The sequence below is a fragment of the Pogona vitticeps genome, chromosome 6 (assembly GCF_051106095.1).
Source record: "Pogona vitticeps strain Pit_001003342236 chromosome 6, PviZW2.1, whole genome shotgun sequence".
Lineage (NCBI taxonomy): Eukaryota > Metazoa > Chordata > Lepidosauria > Squamata > Agamidae > Pogona > Pogona vitticeps.
The window spans coordinates 14,491,800-14,503,879 of record NC_135788.1 but is presented as its reverse complement, the minus strand read 5'-3'; the positions used below and the strand labels follow the sequence as shown (position 1 = coordinate 14,503,879).

Sequence of the window (12,080 nt, the reverse complement as noted above, 5' to 3'; positions counted from 1 at the left end):
GTTACGAGCACCCTACAAAATCTTATATTCAGAGTCTGAAAACTAGTGGAGGCTCTCCAGTCCCAGTTTGTATAAACTTCAAAAACAGACTGAACTGCAAAACCCAAGTAATATTAGAACGTCAGCAATAACCCCTAAATCTGTATGCTAGACGCTCAAGCCCCGACCTTTAACAAAAGATAAATAGATATCAATTTTCATTTAGAAAAAGCCAACAAAATTCTGCATTGACAGAAGCATATTACTGACCTTCTCTCCAGACTTTATTAAATAGCTAATTCCTATGAAAGATCAGGTTATTTGAAAATGCCAAAATGGCAACAAATATTAAGAAATCATAACGGAAGCAAGAACAATTATGGTAGGACTACCCCACTTTGTCATTTTAGACGGCATAGTTCACACAGCTTGCAAAAAGAACAGCTTTAATAAGAGAGTTTTCTTTCTTCCTATGTCTCTTGCTTTTATATCATAACAGGGGCAATTTGCACACTCTAAATCATTATTCTAAATAGATCGGCTAAATAAAAAGAGGGTTTTGTTATGATGGAATACACATGTGTATATATGCACTAACACACCCGCGAAGAAATTTTAATCTAATGATAGTAATTGGCGAAATAGCTGCTGCCTGTTAGCTCAGAAGAAAGCATGTTTGTTAGGTTCTCATAAAGCCTGTCATATTATAACATCCTTCATTAAAAATAATCAAAGACAATCAATGTCTCCATTCCACTCATATGTATAGCAAACTACTGGGGTTGTACTTAAGTGTTCTGCTTTGTTAGTTGTGCCACATCCACATTTTTCGCATAATTGCATTGACTATTAACAAGAATTTCCACAGTGCACATTAACAAGAAAAAGCCATTATTAAAAGGAGGAAGGATCCTTTGGGTGCACATCACAGTCCAAAGTACTACAGATAACTCATTGGAGCTGCTATGTGGCATAACGGGTACCATCAAAACGGAGTTCAGAAGACCCCCCCCCACAGGCATTAGAACCACTTATACAAATGTGAGGGGGGGCACTCAGAAAAAGAAGCTTCGGAGTGCTCTTTCCTGAGCATTCCGAAGAAATAAAGAATGGAGGTAGGGTTGCCAGATTCACGGGTACGAAAAGGAGGACATAGAAAGACAAAAAGGAGGACAAAGGAGGACATATTGAATGTTTCATTTGAATCGTTCCAGATTAAACCCACAATCAATACAATTTTATTACAATAGCTGCCAATAAATGTCTCTTAGTGAACTGACCAAAAAACAGTCATGTTAAAAAATAAAAATAAATTCAATGGAGGCTTTTTTTTCAAAATACTGGAGTGGGCGGGCAGGTGGGGGTGGGGAAAGCCAGGGGGAAGGGGGTCCTTCCATCTCTCCCCCTCCCATCCAAAATTATAACATAAAATATACAAAAGCCTGACATTTTAAAGATTTTTATCTTTGCCTGCCTGACGGAGGACATTAGGCTAAAAAGGAGGACATGACATCTGGCAACCCTAAATGGAGGTGATGTCATCAAAGTATACCAGGATGGGTAAAGGATGAGCGAAAACACCTCCAGATGTTCTTGACTGCAACTCCCAGCATAACCCATCATTGGCCATCTTGGCTGGGACGAATGGGAGCTGCAGACACCAACATCTGGAATAGCCATGTGGTAGATCCTTTGCATGTCCAATGCAAAACAAAAACAAGGCTGTTCCACTCCCAGATAGCACAGGTGATTGCCTGTCATGCCCCTGTCAGACAATGCTTCCAGTGAGGAGGAATCTGATTTCCAGGATCCTGGGAATGTGGAAGAACCGGACAGTCCTGTGCACCTTGAGCCCTCAGGGGGCAAAAGACAGAGGAGACTCAGCTCTGGATGCAGATGAAAAACAACATCACTTCACACTCTGCAAGAGTGTTACTGAGGAAAGGGGAGGGCCCAGCTACAGACACTGGCTCAAACCCAGCTTTAGGTCACAGCTAGAGTAGGTTCATAGACTCAGAGAGGACTTCACGAGTCAACCTTCCACAGACTCAAAAGGCCTATACTAGAGTTCAGCCACTGAGAGGAGTACTTCCAGGAAGTTTTCATACTGAGTAGGGGCTTCCTCAAGATCGAGCAGTCTCCTTGAGAGTCAGTATCTGCCCACAGAGTGATCTAGGTGGCCTCAGCAGCTGGCTCTCAAAGCCTCAATATGGTGAATAAAACTGCTCAATATAGTTTGAATTCATGCCTTCCAAGACTTGCTGCTGGATTCCTTATTGCCATGCCCTAGATGACCTTGACTGTTTATCGTTGTGTCTTGTGTTTCTCCCTCATCAAACTCTTGTTATCTCTGCTGGTTACTGATCCTGGTCTCTTGACCTCAGCTTGGACACTCTCCTTCTGCACTGACGCCACTGTTAAGACTTGCCTGGCTGCCTGCCCAGACTATATAGTACCTTGCTCTTTGAAGTCTTATCACTGGTTACATGCCTCTGTGATGTCTATTGGCAGTTAAGAGGAGAAAGCAGGACACTGTCCACTGAATACACCACCTCTTGTGAGTTTAATTGCAGACCTCAGGCCAACCTTAAAATGTTATTGGACTGCTGAACAGAAACAATTTTAGCTATAACTGCTGTGGGATATTAATGTTTACATTTCCCTTTCATTTACTGGTTTTTATTGTCTGTATCCTGAAACATATTATCAGTTCTTCAAGGACTATCAGAAGCAGTCCTGGAAAGGGCATGCCCTTAAAGGTAGCTCATGAATTAAAAAACAAAATACACGATTTTGCATGAGTGATTGTAAACATGTCCTTGTAACAGAGATCCACACTGAATTTAAAAACATGATTGCTATAATGTATTGTACATGGAACTGATCGAGAAAACAATCAATTCCAACTGACTTAGCATAGAGAGAACAGATTTATCTTAGGGAGTTAATGCTACAACACCAGGTTTCCAAGATTTTCACAAGCTTCCAATGATTCTCCTGTATGAACTGTCAATGTTGGCCTTAATCAGAGGTTGGAAATGTTGTTTTTTGGGCTCCTTTTCCTAGAATGCCCTAGGCAGCAAGGCCACTTGGAGCTGTACTCCAAAAAACAAAATGAAATGAAACATAGAAACAATCGTAACTAAATTCCTTCCCAATTCTGACTTCAGCAACTGAAACATCTTGATATTCTGAATATTAAGCAAACATTATGGTCTAAATCTAAATTTTGATGATTCTGCAATTGTTGCTGTTACCATCTCTTCTCATTTATTTTTCACATATTCAGAGTAGTAAATGTATGCATGTAAAAAAAACTATTAACAATAAAAATAAGACTGCCTTGTAAAACAATAAGGACAGCGATAAAGTAGGAATGAAGTATAACCAGGTCAACAAGCCAGCTAAAAATAACTATGTTGTTCTTGTTATGTCCCATCAAGTTGCGTCCAACATATAGTGACTACAAATGAGCATCTCCAAAATGTCCTGTCCTCAACATCCCTGCTCAGGCAAGTCAGCCCATCTCACATTTGGTCTTCTTCTTTTCCTGATGCCTTCAACTTCTCCCAGCATTATTGTCTTTTCCACAGAATCCTGCCTTCTCATGATGTGCTCAACGTAGGAGACCCTCAACTTCAACATGTTTGCATCCAGAGATAGTTCAGGCTTGATTTAATCTAGGACCCACTTGTTTCTTTTTCTGGCAGTCCAGGGTGTCTGCAATCTCTCCTCCATTATTACATTTCAAACAAATCAATTTTTCCCTGTCAGCCTTTTAAAGGTCCAGCTTTCACATCCATATACAGTGATTGGAAAAACAACAATTATAGGTTTGCTACAAAAGGCCTAAAAGCTGTCGGTGTCCCTACAATGTAGTGTTTAGAATGTTCTGCTAGCATCTGGGTTCAAATTATCACTTCACTATGGAGCTCACTGTGTGACCTAGGGTTACTGTGCCTCAGCGTAACCTATGCCACAGATTTATTGTGAAGACAAAATGGGAGGTGAGACAAGCCTTCACATTGATTTGCAACCCTTGTGTGAAAGGGGGTGTATACATTTGAGCCTCCATTTTTCCCCGGTGCTAAAAAAAAGAAAAGGTGTGAACGTTTCCATCAAGTAAACCCTCTCCAGGAATTATGTTCCATCACTTGTGTGCTCAGTTGAAAAGGCCTTCTATGGAACTGCTGCTCACTTAAGGCTGTGGCACCAGGAGAAGGGCCTCTAATCCTAGCATATGGGAAGGCATATGAGCAAACAGGAGAATTAGTAATATGTGTGGGAGAAACCCAAGTCCCAAATTATTAAAGCTTTTAAGATAAGCACCAGCTGTTCTACTTGGGCTCCAGAAAAAAATAATAAAGGCCCAAACAAATAAATTTATTTCAAAATTATTGTTTACTAGGGTCAGCTCCTATTGCAGCAGAGTATTCTGGGACCGATATGATATCCAAATTGAAGAGTCTTCAGAGACAGCCCTGATTAGAGTACAATGAAGTAGTCAAGCCTCACCTTCTGCAGTAGCAATTTGCAGGTCTCACTATTTGTTAGTGAGAAGCTGTAAAATGCTCTTTCGTCCACTTGCTGCTTAAAATTATTCATGCAAAATATACAGTGGTGTCTCGCAAGACAAATGCCTCGCAGGACAAAAAATTCGCAAGACAAATGGTTTTGGCAATGGGGTTGATGACTTGCAAGACGAATGTTCCTATGGCCGTGCTTCGCAAGACAAACGTTTTCCATTTTTTGTTCCTGCCTCATGTTTGCTGATTTTAAAATGTTTTTTCTATTATGTTTAAAAAGTTAAAGTTTTTTTATTGGAATTTTTTAAATCATCTGCACAATATGTACGGCTTTAAAGAGCACTTAATAAACCCTTTGTAAACCAAATTTGACTTTATTCTGACTTTTTTTGCCCATAGGAACGCATTAATTAGATTTCAATGCATTCCTATGGGAAAACATGTTTCGCAAGACAACATTATCCGTGGTCATCTTGCGAGGCATCACTGTATACACATAATCATTACTTCCATTGCTGACTGAGAAAATCCAAATCTTGTGAACACCGCTGTCTCAACACTATTTTCTAGAAACTTCCTTATTGTGCTCCATTCCATTAAACATGATAAATTGCTAGAAATCACTGTACTTTATATTGGTTAAGTATAACAAATTCCAATCTTAGCTAGTAATACTGTATTTGAACTGCATATGTCATCTTAAGCTGATGGCCTTAAGTATTTTTGAAGGCACATCAACAACAGAAGCAAACTGTCAATTCAACCTTATGTCATCCAAGTTTGTAGAGCTTAAAACTCAGTAACCAGAAACAAGCAATCTGGTAGTTCACATGAAGTTCACAGAGAACAGAGCATAATCAGTGATGGAAAGCAACAACTCCAGTCACAATGAAGGTGCAATACGAGTCCCCCTTGATGAGTGAGACTCTTACTGATCTTCTACTTAAAAATAAATAATGTTAAAATAAGCCATTGCCTGCAAAGGGGGAAAGAACCCAATTAGCAATTTATCTTGTGTAAGTGAAATTGTGTAAGAAGGCAGATAATGAATGAGATGCTGGTTGCATTCCAGGGCACATGCCTAATTTTGCAATTGGGCATGTGCCCAGGGATGCAATCAGCACGCGGTTAGTTAGCAGCAATCTGTTGCCATGACTTACGCAACTTCACTTATACAAGCCTAGACTACCTGCTGAATTCTCACCAGAAATCAAATAGGATTGTCTGCTGACATCAGTATGCAAATGAAACTTGGATAGTAACTGATCTTTCTCCACGACAATGAAATAATAAATTTTATTAATCTAACTACTAGAGAACATCATTCAAATGAACATTACACCTCTTATTTAGATTTCAAACCTGTGAAATACCACCAAAACTGTTTGTTTATATTGTTGCATTTACTTATGCCCTATCATGTGGTGCAAGCTTGCCAGAGACCGCAGTGAGTTGGAGCATCTGGCTCTAGAACAAGGGGTTGGGAGTCTGACTCACTACAGTGCATTCAAGAAGAAAAAGACTATGCAGCTAGGAACACTGGCCAAAGTATTCATAAGTTAGAATCTATCTGACCGTACATCATCATCATCATCATCATCATCATCATCATCATCATCATCATCATCATCATCATCATCATCATCATCATCATCATCATCAAAAAACTCCAGGCACAGTCAACATTATAAAAACATTGACTGGTACTATATAACAGATACAAGTTTTAACCAAAAACCTAAGTATTGACAGAGGATGTATGCTGTTCCTAATATTGCCGTTTTTGTAGCTCTGATTATGCTATTTCTGAGATCTGCAACTGCATATAAAACTGTGTGAAATTTCTTGATATTGTTCCCAAAGCCCCGATGACTACAGGGACCACTGAAGTGTGTTTCATCCACAAGCGTTTCAATTGCCAGGTCTCTGTATTTTGTTAGTTTTTCCAATTCTTTATTTTCAACTCTGGCATCTCCTGGAATTGCAATGTCAATGACACAGACATTTCTTTGTTCTATTACTACTGTGTCTGGTGTGTTATATTCAAGGTGTCTATCAGTTTGGATCCAGAAATCCCACAAAATCTTGACTTCCTCATTTTCTGACACCTTCTCCACCTGATGTTCCCATGGGTTGCCAGGTTATATATTTTTTTAATAATGACCAGTGCACTCATTTTGCCATCATGTCTAATTCTGCAATATGTTTGTGCAATATTTGGACATTCACAAATGAGGTGTGACACAGTTTCATCTTTTTGTTGGCAGAGTTGACATTTGCTGTGAGCACTTATTCCTTGGATCTTAGCTTTCATTATGTTGGTTTGGAGTGCTTGTTTTGATGCAGCAAAAATCAAGTCATTGGATTCTTTCTTAAGGGTCCCCCATTTTAGCCATGGCCATCTTGAATTGTGATCATGCTTTCCACCAATATTTTCCAGGTGTTGTCCATGTAGTGGTTTATTTTTCCAGCTGTTTAATTTATTTTCAAAATGTTGTTTCTTTTATTGGGCCTTTGTTTCTATTGTTCTCTAAATATTCTTAATTTTCACTGCCTTAAGTAATTTGCAGTAGATCAAACCTGACTCCTTGAATTGACTTGAGAAGCATACTGGAAGCCTGTGTAACGCCTTCAAGACTGGTTTTATATGGCCTTTAAAGACAGCAGTGTTGCTGCCACATTTTGGATGACCAAAATAATCTAACGATCTCATTAAATCAAGCTGAATAAAGAGTGATTATGGAATGGCACTTCAGGAGAAGACTGTGGATCAGGGCCAATACATACTAATCTGACAAAGCAGGCAAAAACAAAATAAAAAGAAAAAAATAAAGAAAACAAAAACATTGTGGCACCTTAATGACTAACTCCTATCTTTTAATGTGAGCTTTCGTGGACATGTCCACTTCTTCAGTCTTGAGGAAATGGACTTATCCGTGATAGCTCACATTAAAAGATAGCAGGTTTTAAGGTGCCACAATGTTTTGTCTTCTTTTTTCATTTTCCACTTGTTCCTGCCTGAAATGCTAGCACAGACTAACGCAGCTACCTCTTCTAAAACCACTGCTATGAATGACTTGACAAAACATCTCTTACGTTCACGTACACTCAATAAATATAGAGATCAACCTCTTACCTTTCCTTAGCTGTATATTAAGCCGCTTCCCGACCTTTTTGGTGCTGTAGCCGGAGTTTGAAGTGGAACTGAGAACTTTTTGTGGTGATGGTGACGGGCCCAACGGTGGTTTTCCTGAAGAGTTCACACTCTGAGGTAGTTGTGAATAACAGTCCGACTCGTCTGCTTGATTGTTCACTCGGGGTATTCTTTGTAAAGTGTGAAGTCCAGGGTGGTTAATACTTTTAGTGTCAGCATACTGGGAATCAGGGCTAAACCGACTGGAGTAATGAGCGTTCTTCTCACTTTGTGACAATTGCTCATACTGTTCTTTCTTTGCGGCCGGAACCACGTGGAACCAAATAATCGGTGTACGCATAGCTTGACGGAACATATGCTGTGCTCTAGGTTTTAGAACGAACAGAAAATTAGCAAATTAAGACTGGCACACTAGAAGACATTACAAGCATAATTACTGATGTTAATTAGGCATCCTGAGATGACAGACATATTGCTGAAAGTGAACTGTAAACTAAAAAGGCAGATTTTCTTGGAGTGAACTGTTAACAAATGCTTTTTGTTTTGTTCTGAAGTATATTCCTCTTAGGGGCACACATTTAGGAAGGGTGCTTGATTTCTCATTTATTAATACTGTACATGAGTTCTTAAAACATCAGAAATGTTAATGTTCTGACATTCTTTTAAAAATATTACAAGGACTAATTTCTCAGATTTCTACCTTATCCTATCTGCAAAACCTCAGCATAGAATTCAAACTTATAACAGTTTTATATATTGGCTTATAAAATGTCTAAAATCTCTTTCTAATCTACTACAAACACCTATTGCGGCAGTAAACACACTGGGCTCCATGTTATGTTATGTTATCCTATTCCATTGTCCTTTATATTCATTTCATTACAATATTCATATGAGTTATGAAGTTTTTAGCTGGGGCAGGGGGGAATTTTTAAATGACTGGTTTCTGGCTTTTAGTGCCTGTAAGTTTATTGACTTCAGAAAAGTCAGAAGCTCTATATACAAATGTCCTAAATTTCTTACTTCAAATTCCATTTAAAAAAATTAAAGTAATAAACGTTATAGTGTTGCTGTTGTTTAAGGCACCAACAAAACAACATTCCAGTTCTCATTCTTAATGCCAAATCATTCAAGATAGTTGGACCGGATTGGGAAGAAACAGTCCTGTATTTAACAGAAAACAAGACTTAAATTATCAAAAGAAGACATGTAATGGCAGCCGTTACCTTTGTAGAGTGAGTAATTTTAAATAAATGCTTTAATGATTTGTGAACAGTTTCCTCTTTATATGAAAGAATTACCTAGGCAATTTGTTCTAAAATATGTTGTACCTTCCCAAATATTTTCACGTGCAATAGTGAAAGGTTAAGGAAAGCAATAAATGAGAAGTGTGCACTTACTGTTCAAATCTTTTATTGCGAAGGTCACCATCATTTATTCTGACAATGCAATCATTTTCATGAAAGAGGTTTTCTTGTTCTGCTTTCCCACCTTTTTCCAACCGCTTTACTAACAATCCCAAAGTTCTAGAACATAAATGATTATGAATGATTATTATGCACATGACAACTTTCCACAGGCTAATTTTTTCTTTTGACGACTAAACCCCTGGCATCTTAATACCAACTTATTCCCACTACTCTTCAAAATGAAAGGCCTCAGGTCAAAATTATAAATTATCACTGGATCTTACTTGTGTAATAGCCCTTTCACGTTAGGATTACAAAATGTTCTCTCTGTATTTTACCTGTGAAATGGCTACTGAAATTACATCACAGTATTGTCGGAAATGTCCCCATGTACAGAGCATTATTTATTTATTTGTTGTATTTAAAATATTTTTTTTACTTTGCCTAGGTTATATAATTAAAAGAAGTAGATAAAAATGATAAGTTATTCAAATATTTTAAAATAATTAAATATACATTATATTTAAAATGTTAAATAAAAGCATTATTAAAATCATTAAAACAACACAATACTAATCACCTCCATTTTAAAATCCCACTTAAGTCAGCCAGTTGCTAAAGGAAAGGCTGCCTGAAGAGAAAGGACTTCACCTGCTTTCAGAAGGGTGGCAAAGATGGGGCTGGCTAGTCTCTGGTGGGAGGGAGTTCCAGAGTTTGTTTGTTTGTTTGTTTGTTTCTAACATATTACAAACAGTGGTACTCATCTTCACTGAAACCACTTAGTCCACCAATCCCGTGTTTTTTGGCCTTTCTCTTTTCTCCTCCTCCTCCTCCTCCTCTCCCCTTTCACTTCTTTTCCCTCACATCAATATTTTTCCAGCTTTTTCCCCTCCTCACAATACTTTTCCCTGCATTACTAAACAGCAAGAGTTTTGCTCTCTAATTTAACTGTTACGGGACCCTGAAGAAGAAACTATGACATGGTGATGCCCAGACAACAGGCTTCCTCTCTACTGCTTGAGGAGATCTTCCACCTAGTAAGAAAAGACGGTCCTGCAGCCCACATGCAATTTGTAATAAAATAACATTAACTGACTTCAAAGCAACACAAAACAGCCACGAGAAACACACCCTTAGCTCCTACCAAATCTAGCATTTCTCTTCTCAGAGTTGGAGAGTGAACAAACGTGGTGGTAGTAGTGACACTGTCAGTTTCTGAATGAATGCCTACCTGACTCTCTATGCGTATCAGTACCCATTTGAAGCCCAGTTCCATCAGCCGTAGCTCCATTCACCATTAATCTACTGTGTCCCACCAAGTACAATGGCTACCACGTTCTATTGGCAGGAGAACATAGGTAGAGCTGTGATCTTCAATGTGTTATAAGGAAAAAGATGCTGCCAATCTGGCTGGGTGTAACCTAAGCAGACCACCACTTTTTATAATGAATAAAATTCCACTGAGTGGGTTCCACACGGCAGGATGGAGTTAAAGACAGCTTCTACTGCTCAGTGAGAAATTTCCCTCTCCATTCTAAGAATTTGCTTTATTTTCTTTTCCTCAATTTGGAGTAAAATTTCTCCAAAGGAAGAGCCACGCCAGCACACACATGCCGTGGCCAATGAGGGCCAAATCACACTTTGGCAGATCCAATTTAATGTTCTCATTACACTGTTGGTGTTTACACCGTCACTTTTCATTATCATCATCTTCATATGCTTGGATGGTTGTTGTGGGCTATTTAAACTTCAAAAAGGGGGAAATGTATATCAGATCAAGCAAGGCATCAATAAAATATGAGCGAATTACTTCCAGTTTTATCACTGGCTATAATTTAAATTTAGAAGGGAAATGTTAACATGTGTGATTGAGTTGATGTTATTTATACAATTAAGTTAGCAACACTTGTGAAAATGCGGTGACGCAAGATTCAATATGTGAACATTTAGTCTGCACATGCATAAATGTGTGCATTAAGCGCTACCCTGGAGCATCCTTACACTTTCTCATGATATTTACACGTCAAAACTAACTTCCCCACTGCCACAATTACAACAGGAAAAGTAGCTCACAGCTATTATTTCTACAAGGTCACGAATTTGTAAGAAAACCTTGCAAACTCTAAAAAAACGAATCAGCTTTCCAACTTTTAAGCTTTGCTGCCTTCAACTGTTTCTCCTACACACAGCTTTTCTCTCTTTGATTCATGTAGGAGTTTGCATTTTACAAAGCCTACTTTTGCAAGTCATCAGTCTTCTTGAAAGATATTTTGAAATATTCATATATAATGGCAAGATGCATGAAGGCAGCTGAATACATTTTCAAAAAGTAACACAAATACATCCAAACAAACCAGCATTCAGAACTTCCAACCGTCTGGCTGATAGCCTGTAATTTCATCTCACAATGGTAATGGGATCAACGTCTATGACAGGGAATTTGGGAAGACAAGAGCCTACACAGGGGTGAACAGTCTGTGCAGTAGATGAATGGCAAGAGTTGGAGGATCTCTCGTGATACGATAAATGATGTCAGAGGGTATACGATGGCATTACTTAAGGTAGACAATCTACAACCAAGGTCTAGGTTGTCAGTGTAAACATTCTGCAATCTTTATGACAGATTTTAAAAGCTGATGCTTTGGGCATGTTCTATAGTCACATTTTTTTATATATCAGGCAAAAAAAATAAATAAAGAAGACTTAAAGACCAATTGCTATATTTTAGGCAAAATCCAAAGGGGAAAAAAAACAAGATAGAAGACAAAAGCATGTGGCACCTTAAAGTCTAACTATTATACCTTAATGTGATCTTTCCTAGATCATGTCCACTTTTAAAGTGAGCTTTTCTGGACAAGTCCACTTTTGGACAATGTTTTTGTCTTCTTCATTTTCTTTTTTTTTTTCTTTTGTTGTTGCCTGATACGCTGGCACAGACTAACACAGCTACGACCTCTTCTAAAGCTTTTTTAAATATGTTTTCAGAGGTATGATAACCTGATTAAAATAGTG

The 12,080-nt window shown here is 38.3% G+C and overlaps 1 protein-coding gene across 11 annotated transcripts in view; it reads right to left on the bottom strand.

Moving 5' to 3' along the window:
- Window positions 1-12,080, bottom strand: part of PARD3 (par-3 family cell polarity regulator) — a 578,687-nt gene that overhangs the window by 253,010 nt on the left and 313,597 nt on the right. For all 11 annotated transcript variants that reach the window (XM_073002940.2, XM_078378538.1, XM_073002942.2 and 8 more), the window contains 2 exons: window positions 9,060-9,185; window positions 7,642-8,024 (listed from right to left, as the gene is read on the bottom strand). In XM_073002940.2, coding sequence (XP_072859041.2) covers window positions 7,642-8,024; window positions 9,060-9,185 — 509 coding nt within the window. The remainder of the gene's footprint in view (window positions 1-7,641; window positions 8,025-9,059; window positions 9,186-12,080) is intronic.